General features: G+C 42.5%; 1 protein-coding gene across 1 annotated transcript; it reads right to left on the bottom strand.

Moving 5' to 3' along the window:
* Positions 1 to 5,645: 5,645 nt before the first annotated feature.
* Positions 5,646 to 17,846, bottom strand: LOC134646693 (NXPE family member 3-like). Its single transcript, XM_063500552.1, has 6 exons — positions 17,820 to 17,846; positions 16,804 to 17,277; positions 14,641 to 14,936; positions 11,649 to 11,719; positions 6,275 to 6,484; positions 5,646 to 6,199 (listed from the first exon to the last, which is right to left on the bottom strand). Exons 1-6 carry the CDS (start codon positions 17,844 to 17,846, stop codon positions 5,646 to 5,648), a joined length of 1,632 nt encoding a protein of 543 aa, XP_063356622.1.
* Between the last annotated feature and the right edge of the window lie 1,262 nt (positions 17,847 to 19,108).

Raw genomic sequence — 19,108 nt, 5'->3', positions numbered from 1 at the left:
AATTTTCCGCGAAAATGACGTCACTTCCGGTTTCGGACAGGTAATGGCGGACATGCGATAGTTTGCGCTGACTTATATTCCAACGTAGGAAGTGTTATGAACAGCTGATCGGATCGGCAAAGCGTGTTTCTGGAATATTATGTTTTTGTTGCTGCAAGTCTGGAATATTATGTTTTTGTTGCTGGAAGTGCTTTTTATGCAATTTTTGCAAAGCCATATGTGGAAGAAAACCGTGACCTAGGACAAGCTAATGGAATAAGATGTAAGTACAACTCCTATGGTTTCATATGCAAAAACAATTATTGCGCTACCTTACGTGGTTCCAGTTCTACAGGGATTTAAAAATAGTTAGGCAAAACGGAGTGTGCCTGCTCCGACCGGTTGTAAAGGGTTAATGATATATTTTATGTTATAATTTATAAAATTAGGGTTAGAAACGATAGAAGACAAATGGCACGATAGACACTTTTCTATCGTCCACACGATATATATCGTCATATCGCCCAGCACTACAGGGCACCTTGACGAGAAGTGGGCTACTGGAACAAGAAGGCATCGGTGGGCAAGAGACGAAAACAGGGCGTTGTTGGAATGCTACTACACAAGTAACCCTGGCGGAAGGGGGTACAACATAAATGCTACGGCAAGGGGGAGCCAGGACGCCAGGTCAGGGGGGAGATATCATCACCCCCACCCAAGATTGGGTACCAAGCCCCAAGTGCGATAGGAGAAGGATCGTTGAGTGCAAGAGGAACTGACCTGAAAGATAGGAGGCTGGAGACAGAACAATACTGGAAGAGCATATGGGAGAAGGATGCAACCCATAACGGCAATGCTCAGTGGCTAGTGGATCTGAGGGCAGACCACAGCAACCTCCCTGAACAGGGTCCAGTAACCATCACAGTGGCAGATATCCAAGAAAGGGTCTCCAGTATGAAGAGTTGGACAGCACCAGGCCCTGATATGGTTCACGCCTACTGGCTGAAGAAGCTGACTGCACTCCACAAGCGCCTGGCAGCACAAATGAACCAGCTGCTAGTTGATGACAGACACCCAGAATGGCTAACCGAAGGCCGGACAGTCCTGATCCTCAAGGACCCCCAGAAGGGACCGGTCCCCTCCAACTACCGACCAATAACCTGCCTCAGCACCACGTGGAAGCTCCTGTCAGGCATCATAGCAGCTAAGATGAACAGGCACATGGGTCAATATATGAGCGGGGCACAGAAAGTGATGGGTAAGAATACCAGAGGCGCAAAACACCAGCTACTGGTAGACAGGACAGTCAGCCGAGACTGCAAGACCAGACTGATCAACTTGTGCACTGCCTGGATTGATTACAAGAAGGCCTATGACTCAATGCCCCACAGCTGGATATTGGAATGCCTAGAATTGTACAAGATCAACAGGACCCTAAGAGCCTTCATCAGGAACTCAGTGGGGATGTGGCGTACAACACTAGAGGCCAACTCCAAGCCCATAGCACAAGTCACCATCAAGTGCGGAATCCACCAAGGAGATGCTCTGTCCCCACTGCTGTTCTGCATAGGCCTGAACCCCCTCAGTGAGATCATTAACAAGACTGGCTACGGATACCGACTACTGAATGGAGCTGCTATCAGCCACCTCCTGTACATGGATGACATCAAGCTGTATGCCAAGAGTGAACGAGACATCGATTCACTGACCCACACCACCAGGATATACAGCAATGACATCGGAATGTCATTCGGACTGGAGAATAGTAGTCGGATGGTAACAAAGAGAGGGAAGGTAGTCAGAACTGAGGGGATTGAACTACCAGAAGACAACATTGCAGACATAGAGGAGTAGTCAGATGTTTCTACCTAAACATCTTATAATCCCCATCTTGACATTGGTATTGAACAAGTCACTGCGTTTGCTTCATGCTAATAACAGAAGATACTTTAATTAGAAACTTTAATTACCAATACAGCGTTCAACTCCAGACCAAACACCGTCCACACATGTGGCTTCACCCCACCAGCCTTTGGTGAGAGGTTTGTAACCATCCTCACACGTGAAGTAAAGTTTGTCACCGTGTGGCCAAACTTTAAGTCTGCGGTCAAAGCTTGTTGTTGGACATCCTGTTATAGCTATCAAAAAGACAGATATTACATTTAGATATTATCAAAGAGCAGTCAGAATACATTCTTGTGTTATTAGTATGTGAGATTCATAGATAACATTCTTCAACTATCTTTGGACTAGGCTTAAATATCCTTAATACTACTGAATAGACTGTAATGTCTGTTATTAGTTGACTAGCAGGGAATCCTGCTGACTTTGGCAATCCTCCATTTCGTGTGGTTTTTGATTGTCTTTACATGAGATGTTTGAATGAGATTTGGATCATGTTCATCTGTTTCATTCATGACTGTCACTACTATTAGACTTCAGACTGTAGCTTTAGATTCTTACCAAAACAGCAAAAACCTCAGCCACAAGTGAGACTGAACTTTCACCTCTGCCGTCTTAATGGATGGGTTTACCCGGGCCTACGCCTCCAACAAACTAGTGAACTCAGTAGGCATTAATAAACATCTCTTTTGTATTTACCACCCCAATATCAAAAATGTTGAGATGCAGTACAAAAGGTAAATGAAAACATACTGAAATTATTTGCAAATGTCATAAACTGAAAAAATGTACCATTTTAGGAAAAAAATAAGGTCATTTTATATTTGATGATAGCGACACATCTGAAAGAAGTTGGAAAGAGCCATCCTTTCTACTGTGCAGCAAACAAGACAAGAGCTGTTTATTTCAACTGATAGACAGTCCATACGGCAAAATACAAATCCAATGATAATAATAAAATTACAGTGCTCAGGGCTCTAGACTAACTTTTTGCCACAGTTGCACTGTGTGTCTAACTCCTAAGTTAGGAGCACTCAAATTTTTCAACCACATCGCTTAACACCGCGGTTTTACATGTGCACTTTTTTAGGGGGTAAATTGCAGTCCATACAGACAATATTCATTTGTAAATGATTAACTAACAATCTTGTGCTTAAAGTGCTTTGGCACTCTTTGGCAATATTGTAGAAAATGTTAAACTTAATCATCATCTTGGCCTCCTGACGACCTGTTTGCTGCTGCTGAAAGGCAGTGGGGAGAGGAGACACTTGGGCAGTGCATTTATTGCAGCATATAATGTGTTTTCTGGATACACTGTGCTTTTTCAGCGTTCAAAGACTGATGGCACCGTGTCAGAGCACTGCCTATGAATTTCAGATGGATCAGGCCTTAACTTAACAAAAAAGTTACCAATAGTTCTTTTCATCTTTTCTTATTACCCACAGCTACATCCACTTCTGTCGGGCCTAGGCTACTCACTAGGGCTGGGTATCATCACTGGCTTCTATAATCCATTTGATTCCGGTTCTCAAAGTCCTGATTCGATTCAATTTTGACTCAGACAGTCAGAAATATTATAATTCTGATCATTTATCAGTACTGATACATGTGAGACTTCATCAGAATTGTGAACATCACAGCAAATGCCTTTGTGTGAAAGTAACTGAGAATAAAACACCTCTGCAATATTCTGCAATTTTACATAATTTTAAAAAGTTTAAATTTCTTCAGTATTGAACAGCAGAAATTAGGCTTTCTTGTCCGAGGTCATTTAAGTGAAAAAAAAAAGAAAAGAAAAGAAAAAGACAGTGGCTGACAGCGCTGTAAACAACGGTAGACTGGTGGGTAATAAGCCAATGAATAATGAAGAAAACAGATTTGAGACGGGAAACTGTTCTTGAAGTACAGAGAGAGAGAGAGAGAGAGAGAGAGCTGTGCATGAAGTGTGATTTTTATCGTGGTGGAGGCAAAACAGCAAAAGTCAGAGGGAATTCATGGCGACATTTATCAAATGTGAAGCGCAGTTTGCTGCTTCTTTTGCTGTTGGCTCGGTGAATTTTGGTTGGAGAGAGACAAAACCTGCAGCTCAGAATCTAGCGCAAAAAGACGTAAACACAGAACAGACCCGACGCATCAGAATCGGTGAGCTCCGACAGCGTGTCCGTGTTCGGGCCGTCGGGTGAGAAAGCCGAGAAAGACAAAGCTGATTCTGATGCGTCGGGTCCGCTCTGTGTTTACGTCTTTGTGTGGAATCCGTGTACCTGCTCTCATTTGCTGTTTGGTGGTTGTTGAAATAGTTTTGTGAGCTTTAATCTGAGAATCTGGCGTTTCTGGCAAAACACAGTTATATTTAAAAGTCGATTCAGGATTTAATGAATCGATATCGCTTTATTCAAGCTACTCACCTCTCTCTTCCACCTGCACTTTCAACTGGACCACGGCCAATCAGAGCGGTCCCGCCCCTGACTATCTCTGATTGGTTTAGTCCACGATAGGGGCATTATGTGTGTCTGTTGTTGACCACACGGACAGTTGCAGAGATTGGACAAATTGCGTGTTTATTGCTTGCTTGTTTGTTCTGTGAGTCATTTGGTACCAGACCGCGAGAGTTGAGGCTCGGGTATGAAATATATGGTTTTCAAAGTTTTTTTTTTTCGTTTTTATCGTTAACTCTGTTTCCCTGGTTCTTTTCCCGTGTGTTATGAATAAATGTTCTTTTTTTTTTGGTAACAGTACTGGTTTTATTTTGTTATTCATCCACGACACCTTGAAGGCCAGCCCGTGAACATATTGTCGGACATAAACCAGTCCGTGGCGCAAAAATGGTTGGTGACCTCTGCTTTATAGTGCCTCATGAAAACTACAAAGTAAATGTAGTCCCAACTATATTATTTACATTGTTTCTTCAGTGTTCACTCTTTGTATTTCTTGATTGTTATACATGTAAATGTATCCATGCATTCTGTAAAGTTCTTGTTGCTGCATCTGCCTGTTTCAATGTATTTGTTAATTGAATATGTGTAATTTCAGCTGTGTCTTCTTCCCCATGTCATGGTCACAAGTGTTTTCTGTTCTCTTTTGTGTTTTTATTTCTTCAAAACTCTGGTGGTGGACAGTGGCATCTGACCATGGGCGGAACATGGGCTTCAATGCTCCTCCTTGCACCTGTCCTCCATTTTGCGTATTGGTTTGGCAGAATTGGAAAGCAGATTGAGTATTAGCTCTCCAACAGATCACTGTCACCTCTCCAGTGAACCAGAGGTGAACCTCCATGGCTTTGCAGGTTCCTGTAGATGTAGTGTGACTTAGTTGCACAAAACAGTTCACACAAGAGAAAAAAGCCTGTAACAACTAAAAGTTGACTGGTCTGTACTTTTATACCATCTAACCTTAGATTATGAATATATTTCTCAATCTTGATCATTATTCTTCTCCCAAACTAAATTGTAACAACGGCTGCAAAATAAAAGATGTACTGAAAAACCTTTTTTGGAGCCAAAGCAGCAGTGAGCACTTTATTTCTCAGAAATAAGCAGCTGGACATGTGACATCAAATATCATATTGTGTAACTGTAACCAATCAGTATTTTGTAGATTACTTCATTATGGAATTTGCTTATGCTTGGTGAATTTTATGTACCAACCCCACTCTCGATAGTTGTACCCCATCATGCTTTGGTTCTTTTTCCCACCCCAAATTCCTGTTAAAAAGATTTTTAAAATGCAGTCCATCTCATACGTGGCTGGTCTGTTAAAAAATAAATCTAGCCACCCTTTTGAGGGCATATATAGGACAAGAGAACATTAATCATGTTCTTGATAATGGGAGGTTGTGGGTGGAGGCTGTGTGGCAGGTTGTAGGCCACAACCATCTCCCAGGCATCCACCAGATGGACATTCAATCCTTTGAACATGGCCCTGAGCACCTTGTCCCTCTGCAGTGAGTACCAGTCACTATTAGTAAGTGTCTCATAGAGGTTCAAAGCTTTGGGATTTGCAGTCCTAATGACAACCACTGTTTCTGGAGCCCTGGACAACAGGCGCACCACTGCCCTGCGGATGCTCTGCAGCCGTCGGATGTAGACTTCAATGGGGAAAGTGCTGAAGTGTGACCAAATGCCAATAACTACAACGGTGTTGCTGCCTCCAATCACATTGTCTAGCTCATTGGCAATATAATGGAGCTCGCTGATAGGGACATTCATAAACCGGATAGGAGGACCATGGCAACGGTACGTCAGGAAGATGTTATTTGGGTAGTCCAGGGCAATAAAAGGTCCAATTTGCTTAGGGCTATGTAGGTTAAACTCCTTGAGACCTGAAAGTATTACAGAAGGAATAAGTAAAGTACAGAAAATCAAATTGGTGCAAGAAAGGTTTTGCATGTATCTACCTGATAGTGCTCCATTAAAGTATTCAAACCACTGCCTGATGGTGGAGTCTCCGTACATTTTAATCACCTTTCCTCTCAGACACTGAGTAATGGCTGAGGAAGTGTTAAACTGCCAAACTGTGGTGCCACCTAAAGCTCGCCACACACCCTGGTAGTAATAGCCAGAGGGACCAGATTCCAGACTCACCTCTGGCTGCCTTGAGATCTGACCTGAAAGGTAAAAAAAAAAGAAAAAAGAGAAAAATCAACATACTGTATATACACACACCAAACACACACCACTCCATCCCTTTACACCAATCCATCCCACACATTGAATTGCACTTGTTTAGTGATGTAAGGCTTGGATGCAGCTTCTCAACCATGGAAGTCAGTCACTTCAACTTTTGTTATAATACCATTAACAGCTCACTGTGGAATATTTTGTAGTAAGGAAATTTCACAATTTGATATGTTGCACAGGTGGCATCCTATTATAATAAAACAATGGAATTCACTGTTCACTCTATTGTGTCCACCATCTGGGAGGGAAGTGACAAGACGACACAGACCTAGAATAATTCTTGCCAAACTTAAATCCTTCAAACAAAAAGAACTGGTGAACACGGTACCTCCATGGGTAAGATAAATTTAAAAATTATGTACCACAAAATTTGTCCTCAATAATGCATAAGTAATTGGTAAAAACTGAAGATTTGACTTCTCTCTCAGGCGCAAAGAGGAAGCGAGATCTTTCAGAAGATTTGATACACAAAGATACTCAAATGCATGCTATATGGTCTTGTGTGTCTATTTAGATATTCTGGCAGAGCACATATGAAAACCTATCTGCATGGTTAACTTACTGTATCCTAGCCTCTTTGAAGCTGTTCATCTTAGGTGAGGTAAGTGAATTAGGTATGGAAATATACCTCATTCCCCAAGTCTCTTTGAATGATACTCATGGCCACTGATCAGTGGTCTTTGGACAATGGTTGTTGATCAATGGTCATGAGAATTTGCATAATTATGATGAAGGAACTGACGTCCCAAACCATTGTTCCTTCAGTGGATCTAGTATCATTATGCAAATGTTCTGTTATAAGATTGGGGAATCCTTTTTTTTTTTTTAACCTGTCCCGTTTGGTTCTTTTGCCATTAGAATTATTGTCTAAAGGCGAAGAAAGATGCCCAACGGATTTACTTTACCAAATGGACCATCCCAGCCTTGCCGTAATGGTCCATTTGATTCACCTTTTATTGTTTATTTTATTTTCACTTGCTGAATACGGGACAGACTTGACTGGTGGAAAGAAAGGGGAGAAAGAAAGAGGGAAAGAAAAAAACTGAGAAGAGGGACGGGGAAAAAGGGCAAAAAACAAAAAACAACAGAATAAGCAGACAAAAAATACATATATCGATCACCTGGATCACCTGTTGAGAAAGAAAAAAGAAAGCAAGCAGAAGAAAACGAGAGTAATAGAATAAACAACATCACAATGATATATGGGAATATGACAGTAAATACTAAATATTAAACATTATTGTGCAGCACGTGAGATCGACAGCGCACAGTGTGCTTTGAGGTAGGAGCCAAAAAGGGTGTAGTTTGTGTGTGTGATCACCTGTGTGTACACCTGTGAGCATGAGCGCGCTTGTTTTTTTTAAAAGGTTCCTTAATGTAATGATCTGCTAGAGGGTGTGGGGGGCCACAGTCCCATCCTCCAGGGCATGAAGCAGGTATGGAGGAGATCAAAACTCCAGACATCCAGAGGCCCCCAGAACACAAGAGACCAAGGAAGACCAACAGAGGGGCAGCCGCGCCACTGTCCCAGAAAGAGCTGAGGAGAGTCCCAGATGAGGGGTCACTCAGCAGCCGCGGAGCAGAAGCCAGGGGGGGTTGCAGTAACGTGCCCGTGAGCTCCGCCGGCAGCCAGCTGTGCCTGAGTGACCGAGCCCCGGGCTGAGAGGCCGAGGGCACCCCATCCCCGAAGTGGCCTGAGCGAGCCCCAGGCTCCAGGCCCCGATAAGCAGCCGCCAAGGAGTGAGCTGGTGTGTACCTGGGCGCCCATCCCCGGACACAAAGAACCACCAACGCACCGATGTCTGAGGGCGTCTGCCACCGGCAGGGGAAGTGGTGGGGGGAGATAGGCCTCCAAACCTTGGAGGACCTGAGATGTCCCCAGAGAGGTGGCGTCTGATACCCAACCTGACATATAGACACAGACATACAGGCACACACAGATACAAACATCCATTCCCACCCTCATGCTCTCATAAGCAATTACTCCACACTCAACCAACGTGGAGACAGACATAAAGAGACGCTGTACACACAATCACACTCCCCAAGCGTACTCTAAGAACCGGGTCTAGGTACCCTTGCCCCTGGAGGGGGAAACTGCACCCAGACCCAGGTGGTGTTACCCTTTTCCTTGCGGTGGGGACAAGCAGATCGCCCCGACTCCGCAGCAGCAGGGAGGCCCCACATTCTAGACCCCAGTCGGACGGCCAACTCCTCCTCCTAGCCCCCCCCGCTCCAGCAGGCCGCAGAGAACGGGGGGGGGGGGGGGGGGGGGGGGGGGGGAGATTGGGGAATCCTGCAGTCAGCTGAGACTGAAGAAGTCACTTGGATGAGTGACGAAACGTTTCTCCCACTGAAAACACTACGTCCAGATGAACAGAATATACTTTTGGGGATTTACTTACCTGGATGATTGAGCATGCATCAAGACAATACTCTCAGGAATCTATATACACAATGGAGCATTATTAAATGAGGATATTGATTTTCCCCATAGACTTTTGTGCAAATGATTCATCTTTCTTGTGCACTTATAGGACTTGCTGTCCCCTAGAAAGAATGCAGGTTTCAGGTATTTCCCCAATTCATCATATTTTTAAGATTAGGCTTAAAACATTCCTTTTTGATAAAGTTTACAGTTAGGCTGGAACAAGTGACCCTGAACCTTCCTTTAATTATGCTGGAATAGGCCTAGGCTGCTGCGGGTGTCCCATTATGGACTAATCATTTCATCTTTACTCACCTCTGTTAACTTTTACACCACTCTGCATTTAATCATTAGTTATTAGTAATCTGTGGCTCTCCAGTGTGCCTTTTGCTGCCCCTCCCTAACCCTAATTCTGGTTTCTAACTTTTAAAAGAAAGCGTTTCCTTCCTACTGTGTGCTTGCTCATACAGTAGCTTGCAAAAGTATTCGGCCCCCTTGAACTTTTCCACATTTTGTCACATTACAGCCACAAATATGAATCAATTTTATTGGAATTCCACATGAAAGACCAATACAAAGTGGTGTACACGTGAGAAGTGGAACAAAAATCATACATGATTCCAAACATTTTTTACAAATAAATAACTGAAAAGTGGGGTGTGCGTAATTATTCAGCCCCCTGAGTCAATACTTTGTTGAACCACCTTTTGCTGCAATTACAGCTGCCAGTCTTTCAGGGTATGTCTCTACCAGCTTTGCACATCTAGAGACTGAAATCCTTGCCCATTCTTCTTTGCAAAACAGCTCCAGCTCAGTCAGATTAGATGGACAGCGTTTGTGAACAGCAGCTTTCAGATCTTGCCACAGATTCTCGATTGGATTTAGATCTGGACTTTGACTGGGCCATTCTAACACATGGATATGTTTTGTTTTAAACCATTCCATTGTTGCCCTGGCTTTATGTTTAGGGTCGTTGTCCTGCTGGAAGGTGAACCTCCGCCCCAGTCTCAAGTCTTTTGCAGACTCCAAGAGGTTTTCTTCCAAGATTGCCCTGCATTTGGCTCCATCCATCTTCCCATCAACTCTGACCAGCTTCCCTGTCCCTGCTGAAGAGAAGCACCCCCAGAGCATGATGCTGCCACCACCATATTTGACAGCGGGGATGGTGTGTTCAGAGTGATGTGCAGTGTTAGTTTTCCGCCACACATAGCGTTTTGCATTTTGGTCAAAAAGTTCCATTTTGGTCTCATCTGACCAGAGCACCTTCTTCCACATGTTTGCTGTGTCCCCCACATGGCTTGTGGCGAACTGCAAACGGGACTTCTTATGGTTTTCTGTTAACAATGGCTTTCTTCCTGCCACTCTTCCATAAAGGCCAACTTTGTGCAGTGCATGACTAATAGTTGTCCTATGGACAGATTCCCCCACCTGAGCTGTAGATCTCTGCAGCTCATCCAGAGTCACCATGGGCCTCTTGGCTGCATTTCTGATCAGCGCTCTCCTTGTTCGGCCTGTGAGTTTAGGTGGACGGCCTTGTCTTGGTAGGTTTACAGTTGTGCCATACTCCTTCCATTTCTGAATGATCGCTTGAACAGTGCTCCGTGGGATGTTCAAGGCTTGGGAAATCTTTTTGTAGCCTAAGCCTGCTTTAAAATTCTCAATAACTTTATCCCTGACCTGTCTGGTGTGTTCTTTGGACTTCATGGTGTTGTTGCTCCCAATATTCTCTTAGACAACCTCTGAGGCCGTCATAGGTCAGTTGTGGAGCTGTTTTGCAAAGAAGAATGGGCAAGGATTTCAGTCTCTAGATGTGCAAAGCTGGTAGAGACATACCCTAAAAGACTGGCAGCTGTAATTGCAGCAAAAGGTGGTTCTACAAAGTATTGACTCAGGGGGCTGAATAATTACGCACACCCCACTTTTCAGTTATTTATTTGTAAAAAATGTTTGGAATCATGTATGATTTTCGTTCCACTTCTCACGTGTACACCACTTTGTATTGGTCTTTCACGTGGAATTCCAATAAAATTGATTCATGTTTATGGCTGTAATGTGACAAAATGTGGAAAAGACGAATACTTTTGTAAGCCACTGTATAGGGGGTTGTCCCATTGTTTGGGTTTTCTCTATTATTGTAGGGTCTTAGCCTTAGAATATAAAGTGCCTTTGGCACTGCATAAATAAAATTGAATAGAACTGAATTTTTCCGAACCAGAAGCTAAATCCATCTGTTACATGTGTCTGCATGAGGAACATAAAACAACAGAAACAACAGTAATTATAAGCAAACTAAAAACCGGAGAACAAATCTAAGGAGACCTGAGAATGCAAATTTGACTACAATGAGTACCAAAACCTGGAATAATGAAACTCACACTGTGAATGCAAACATGAACAAGAATACAAAGACTAAACACAGAAAATGCTGAGTCAGAGACCCAGGACCAAGACACATGGATAGCCACAAAATGCAAAGCTAAAGAAAACCCCCCAAATCTGTGTCTGAAAGCCAGGAACCATGAAAAATGGCCACATCTATCTACACTATCTAAACAAGATAGAAATGATTTACAAATGTTTGTATATCATTAACAGCCAACAGAAAATTCACTTTCAATTTATTTATTGAGTAATTTATAATGCTGGTAAAAATTGGACTTTACCTTTCTTTTGCTGCAATACAGTGATGTTAGCAAGTCCTGAAGCTTGGATGGAGACTTTTAAGTTGACACCACTGAGATAAAGCACAAATGATATATATATATTTTAATAATAATGATAAATTTCAGTCTCCTTTACTGGTAAGTTTACTGGTAGTAAAATGTATTTTCAAACACTTTGGCATAGGAACTCTGAAGCAACATTATAGCTTAATGGAATCACAAAAGGCATATTAGGCATACTAAGTTGGAATCCAAGCATGGTGCAAAGTTAGCATACAATGTAGTTATAATTATTGAAACAATTTTTCCATGAATATTGTTTTGAATTGTAAGACTATGCACTGTAATTCACATTCTAGATCCATTTGTATTGTGAAGAACTGTCTGATCAGTCTTACAGCATTTTACTAAATCTGAGGAGAGGGTATAGCCCTGTCCACTGTCCACTAAGTTGGAGAGTGCATTCATTCTTTTTAAGAATGTACCAGACTGGCTACTCCCAATTCACCTTACTTGCATAGACATCTCTTTAGGTCTCATATCTAAAGCTGCACAGAAATCTACTAATTCAACAATTAGAATCAACTTTAGATATTAAATCTTTTTCATTTGCAGTGAAATATTAAGGGAACACGTCTGACCTTGGTATGGACCTGCTTGTTGATCATTTGTCCGATTAATTTTGAGCCTCTGAAAATTGGGGACTATAAATAAAAGTTATGCGTCTTTTGCTTTCTCTCTCTTTGCTCTTAAGTGGAGAGGAGGGTTTTATGTGTCTTCACCAACAGACAGAGCTACCCTTTCCGGTGTGCACACACCTGCAGTATATTGTCTTGTCAAGACTTGGCATTTAAGGACTAACTGTACCAGTGAGTCTCTAGTTGATTGTTGTCTCCATCTTGACAGTATTTTTCTCTGTATTTTTTTTCTTGTCTGCTTCCTAGTTCCCAGCCTAGATGCTGCTTGCTTCCTGGAAAATTTACCAATATTTCATTAAGGACTCTGAAGGTCACAGCCTGCCATATTCATCTTCTACTCCTGGAATCTGTCACCCTTCATGGGTGTAAGTCATTTACACACCTCCTTGCCCAATCTAACAAGTTAGTTCTCAGAGTTGAATGTCGCCACACCTTTGCAAATGTCCAATCCCTGCAGACTGTTCCTGAACTCACTTGTCTAACTTGTTGTGCCAGTTCTTGCTTGATTGTTCACCTTCCTGTTGTTACTTCTATTGATTCTTTAAACAGCTCTTGTAAACTTTTTATTGGTGATACTTGGGTCCAGTAACTGCAAAATCATGACAAAAATTATTTTGAATGACCCTACTGCAAACTTTTTGTAGTACTCCTTAATTATAGCTAAAGGTTTGTATTTCAATTTAATATTGAATATTTGATTTAATATCAACTGTGATGGTATATGCAGGAAAAGCTATTAAAATAGTTTTTTTTTCTCCAATAAATTATGGCCCTAATCATGGTTGTAAGCTGCATATTATGATTGTCAGAGTGCGGGGTTTGTGCCTAGTGTTTTGAGTTTATTTTGTATTTTTTGATGTCTTATGTTGTACTGGAAATATGTTAAGTTCTTGTGTTGTTATTATTAGTTAGGATTTAGTTGTGTTTTAGTCTAGTTTATGTTTCATCTATGTCTCCTTGTTTATGAGGTTTTTTCTGTTTGTCATGTGTTATGTCCTCGTCTATGCAGGTTCCCCTTGTGTCTCTCTCCACTGTGTCCCCCTCATTCTCTCGCTCCCTCTCTCTGGCTCTTGTGTTAAGCTTGAGTGTCCCAGTTCATGTCTCTCCATGTTTCCTTTTTTATTAAGTCTTGTTTCCATGTTCAGTGTGTTTAGTTTTGCTTCCGCAGTGGCGTCATGTTTGTTTGTGTCAGCTGTGTTTCCCCAGGTGTTTCCACTTCCCTCATTACCCTCCTGTGTATTTAAGTCCTCTGTCTCCCTCTGTTCAGTGTCAGGTCCTCTTTTTTTTATTGCTTCATGTCATGTCATGTCAGGTCAGGTCAGGTCTTAGGTTTTTTCATATTTCTGTTCAGGTTCATGTTTTCTCTGCCTCAAGTCTTGTTTTTTTATGCTCCTGCTCAGATTCGTGTTCATGTTCTCATTTCATAGTTTTCATAGTTAGTCTTAGCTGTTCCCAGTTTAGTTTCTAGTTTAGTTTTGCCCCAGTTCCCCTTGCCTTTGTTTTGTGGCTTTATTTCCTTTTTAGCCAAATAAACGGCACGTGTTTTGTTATATGTTAGTCTTCTGCTTTTGGGTTCTTTTGGGTCCACTCTGGAAACACACCGGCTATCCCGGCCGTGACAGTGACGAGGTCATGGTGATTTTGTTTTTAAGTCTTTAGCGTAAAACAATGCTTTGATATGCTAATTTCATCATATGATTGTTTAAATTTGTCTTCCATGATGTTACAATTTTAATGCATTTAAACTTTTAATTAAAAACAAATAAAAAATGAAAATAGTTAGTAGTATTTTTGTAGTGTCTAAATTTGAGAAGAAAGACCTCTTTTTTTTATGACAAATTTCATCGTTAAAATTTTATTGAATTACAGCTTCAGTTCACTTGGATAACTCATCAGAGTTTTTTATTAAAAAGAGTAGGGAACAGTTTTAATCAAAGAGCGCCCTGGCTAAACACCAGTGACTATCAAAATCTATTTAATGTGGTCGCTTAAGAAATTTATTGGCTGACTGACAGATGGTGAACACAATGAATGAGCAGCTAAAGAGGCCAATATTTCTCTTTTGGGTTAACATTTGCTGGGTGGCCACTACCAAGAGTATCAGTGAAGAATTGCTTATTGTCTATTACTCTGTAAAGTAGCTTAAAAATATTGACGGATTTTTATTTTAGAAGAATCCAGGTACACAGATATTACTATTATTATTATACTATTATTACTATATTGCAGATATTACTACTGTTTATAACTCCCTCAACCTCTCACTACAGACATACAAAATAGATAATGCATACCTTTGAAACAGCTTGTTCTCCATGACGGTGATGTTTTGTGTAAATCCCCCCTTGGAGTGACTGATCCTGGCATCACAACTGAGCTTCTTTGGCTTGTAGCAGAACCACTGCTGACCTGTATGCAGCTCAGTGTAGTTGCACACAGGCTGCCGGGATGGACGCAAACATACATTACAGGTTGTAGTTTCACTGACCCTCCCTGAGCGGAACTGGCTTTCGAAAAAAACTCTATCCGGCTGTTCTCTGGTGAGTCTGCCCAGCACTGTGACTGCCTCACTGGGGTGAACCAGTATTACCTGGTAGGAAAGAGATTCAGTTTGTCAGTTCAGATAAATTTTTATCAAGGTGGACATACAATTTTTCTGGTTCATTTGAGGTAGTAGCAGTAAAGACCAACAAAGTCTACTTTGAGATTTTGAGGATGAAATGTTGGAGTGAATCATATATAGTAGATGAACATTCAGTAAAATTGATAATAGTGGGTTTGACTTGTCACCTGCCGACCAAGACAATAGCATAGCCAGACAGAAACGGGGCTGAACCAAATGGCAACGTACAGCAAAGTGGAAGTCCTGGTCTGACCAGTTTAACTTCTATCCTTCTATGCTCCTCTTGTTTTCTGTTTTTGCTTTGCAGTTTGGATCAGTGTTAATTCTTTGTACAGATATTTCAAGTCTTTGTTGACTGCAGTTTGAATCAAGGCCTGAGACTTAGCCTTGACAGATTTGATACTTCATTAGATCTGTCGGGTCTTTCTTGATTTTTTCCTATTTCTTAATTACATGACTTTCAGATACCATTCATCTGCTAGAGATAGGGTTTTTGTTTCACTCCAGTGTCATCAAAATTATAAGGACATACTGCATGTTGAGGCATGCAAAACTTTACAGCTAACAGTTCTCAAGGTGCAAAAATACAAATACAATACTAATACAAAAAAGTTCCTAAAAATATAGGCATTAGGTATATTTACTGCATCTGCAAGAGACCAGGTGGAAGAGACACAACCCTAGGAGCACTGTAGGTAGCTTCAAACTCTCACACCAAAATGTAGAATTACTGAATTACTAAATAGGATTAGTTTTGTGAAGGTGGGGCTGGGCGACAAAGCAATAAAAATAATTATTGCAAAATAACTTTTTGACATGAATAGGTGACATGAGTAATATAAAGTCAACCAAACTAATTTCATCTATGCTTTGACAAACACAATGCCAATGAGAATACTGCCACATCAAACCAGTCATGTAGCAGAAATAGACTAACAGCTATGTAATGTTAGGTGACGCATGCAGTGTGAGCAGCCAGCAGCAGCATATGTGCTAATGCTTGTGCTACAACAGCTGTGCATGCCAACACGTGAGCACATTAGAAGCGAAAGTGAGATAAAAGATGAAATGGCAACAGAAAATGTTGAGGAAAACTCAAGTGACAGCATTACAGATGATGACAGCCCAACAGATATAGCCCAAGGATGAAGAAAACGACATTGTTGAAAAGAGGAGTAGCATGGTCACAAAAGGCCGAGATGGCAAGAAAGCAAAGAGGTGGACCCAAAAGCAGACTCAAACAAAATATTTCATATGAAAGCAAGGTTTTATTTAATCATTTCTTAGGAGACACCCAGCCCTATGTGGAGATGAAGAGTTTGTCCAGTAGGATTAGGAGTTTAAAGTTTTAAATCAAACGGGTGATGTTGAATGTTGCCCAACAAGTTGGATGTCAGAAGAGAAAGGAATTTCTGGGGTAAACTGGATGAAATAGTAGACGAGAGTAGACGAGAGAGGGATTTAATGCAAATAATTTATGAAGTGCCATTACAGGTAGACAACTTTAACAAAATCTTGAGTTGAGGAGGTGATTTGTGATAGGAGGATGCAAGGAATAGGGTGAGAAGGAAGAAGATGATTTGCTGTGCCAATCCCTAAAGGAAGCAGCTCGAAGACGAAAAAGGGGAGACAAAGAAAAAACGCGTGTTCTAGTCTAATGTGTTTTTCAGCACAGCATTACTCAGAGACAGAAGAATGCATCATTTTATACTATGTAGATGAAGAAATGTATACCTTCATTTGTTTAATTTTGAAAAAAAGATGGGAATTTGAAAAAAAATCACAAATCTACCACAGTTACAATCGCATTTAACGTGATGAAATTTAGTATTACCTCAACCTCTGCACTTCCTTCCCAGAGTAAAGAGAATACGGCAGAGTAGGAGCCATTGAGATGATCCACTACTTTCCCTGCTACACCTGCACCAAGAGTTGGGTTGTGTAGGCGAGCGACTATGACGTCTCCCCCACAGTTCTTTGGACGACCCTGGAAATCATACATTTTAATAATAACCTCCATCTTATCCCCTATTTGCCACTGTCCTCCTCCCATCCTTCCGAGAATGGTGAAGGTGCTGTGGGCTGGGTCACTGGACTTTCTCAGGGAAAGAGATTGTAAAGGTGGAGTGTCAGGCCAAGCAATGGACTGTAGCAAGAGGTCTTCTTCAAAGGCTTCCTTAGGGGAGAGTGGTTTTAGCTTGCAGAAGTTGTACCACATGCCAGCAGGTGGAGTAACATTGGAAATGGTGGGTGGATGGATGATTTTGGTGTTGTTCACTTTATTGTGAAACTTGAAACTTGTGGGAGTCTGGCAGTGAACAAAAATGCATCAGATAAACGTTGTTGACAATGTATAATGAAAAATTCATCCTGAGAGGGGACTAATGTTGGCACTGATGTTTTGACAGTAGTAGTACTACTGTGCATCCCACATAATGAACAGTTTATTGAAAATCCTGCAAAAAAAATCAGCTAAAACTAAAAACTTCTCAACCTCTGAAATACAAACTCTGCACTGTAATTTTTGTCTTTGTCTTTTGCTAACAGGAAGCATAGTTTGAGCTCTTCATAGTTTTATTTACTTTACTTTTTTTAATTTACAATTTATTCAAGCACACAATGAAAGGAAACTTATGTCTGAAAGATGAAAGAGTATGTAGTGGGGTTGCTGTCTTTTTCTTATTGTTTTTCTATCTTCTCACTCCTTTAAAAATAGCAACTTTCTCACTGCACTGACCTGGGAACATAGACGCAGCTGAATAACACACATACACTCATCTTAATTTGCATATGTATGTGTCCCATTCCCATGTCTTGTCTTATATGAATACATAAAAAACAAATCCTTACCTCCAGAATGTCCGTGACATATACCATTAAGATTAGGACAAACACAGCCAGCACAAGTAAGATGCAGCCACAAGTTTTTAGCCGGATTGGGACAAAAAAGTTTTGAACCCTCATGATAAGCAAACAGCCCTTATCTCTAATTGTAGCACAGGACTTTAGACAGCACTTCACTAGCTGGGCCCACGTCCTCATCTAGGTTTGACAGTGTTTTAGTAGATAAAAGTGAATGCTTTGACATGAATTGAGCTGTGGTTTGGGGAAGGCCTCGAAGGGGACTGGGAATGGCTCCCGGGCCTGGCAGATCCCCATGTACTAAATAGAAGTGAAGAAGTTAACCCTTGTGCACCCCTGGGCCTGGACCGACAGGAAAAAACAAACAAAGTACAGGCTCGGGAGGCGGGGTCACGCGGACCCCCAGGCCGCAGTACAGCTGGAACTTGCAAGGAGGCTGGGTGGGTTGCGAAACTGGACAAAGGACTGTGGCAACGGGGTGGTGGTGGTCGGGGTGGTGGTGGTGGTGGTGGGGTCAGGCGGACCCCCGGTTAAGGTAGCTTTTTTTTTGTCAACGTCTTCTGCGGTGGAGAGAAAAGAGAAGGAGAAAGAGTAGGTAGGGGTCAAGCAGACGCCGGTGGCCCCCGGCGCTCGTCCTCGTTGTCGTCCGGGTCTCCTCGCGGAACCGGACGGCGGGCCGCGGCGCAGTTGGGGCAGTACGTAAGCGCGCACCTCGAGCACACGTGCACGCGGCAGGCGAAGCAAACGATCTTGGTCTTGACGTCCTTGCTCCTGGGACAGACGCGGCACCTCTGCCTTTTGACCGGGGTTCCCTGCGGATCGTCGCGGCGGGACTTGGGAACGGCGACGGTTTCTCCTTCTCCTCCTCCTCACGTTCCTCGTCGGCGCTTGGCCTCGAGCGTGGGGAGAACGAGCGCTTTGCCCAGACGCTCGAGGAACAGCCTTCGTTTGTTGAGTTTGCCCGACATCCACTCCGGGCGGCTCTCCCTCCAGAGTACGAACGCGTTGTAGGCCGCCACGTCCAGCATGTTGTGGAAAAGGGCCACGGGCCACCTAGATGTCTTTCTCCTGCAACTGTACGTCCCCACGACCTTGTCCAGGTTGTCTACGCCTCCCTTGGTGCGATTGTAATGCAGCACCATCGAGGGTTTTGCGGGGGCTCCTCCGCCGTCGGGGTCGCCGCTTGGCTCCAGCAACGACCCGGAGGACCCGAGGTAGCAGGAGAGGTGGTGAGGAGCAGCACGTTCTTGTTCTTCTTCGCCACGTAGGACATGACG

Source organism: Pelmatolapia mariae, linkage group LG17 (genome assembly GCF_036321145.2).
Source record: "Pelmatolapia mariae isolate MD_Pm_ZW linkage group LG17, Pm_UMD_F_2, whole genome shotgun sequence".
NCBI classification, from domain to species: Eukaryota; Metazoa; Chordata; class Actinopteri; order Cichliformes; family Cichlidae; genus Pelmatolapia; species Pelmatolapia mariae.
Note: the sequence above shows the minus strand (reverse complement) of the source record. Positions and strands in the feature narration are given on the sequence as shown.

Coding starts and splice junctions, on each gene's coding strand:
- LOC134646693 (XM_063500552.1), bottom strand. CDS start 17,846: ATGGTATATGTCACGGACATTCTGGAG. Junction 14,937..16,803: donor AAGGAAGTGCAGAGGTTGAG/GTAATACTAAAT, acceptor CTTTCCTACCAG/GTAATACTGGTTCACCCCAG. Junction 6,485..11,648: donor TGTATTGCAGCAAAAGAAAG/GTAAAGTCCAAT, acceptor TTTACCTTTCAG/GTCAGATCTCAAGGCAGCCA.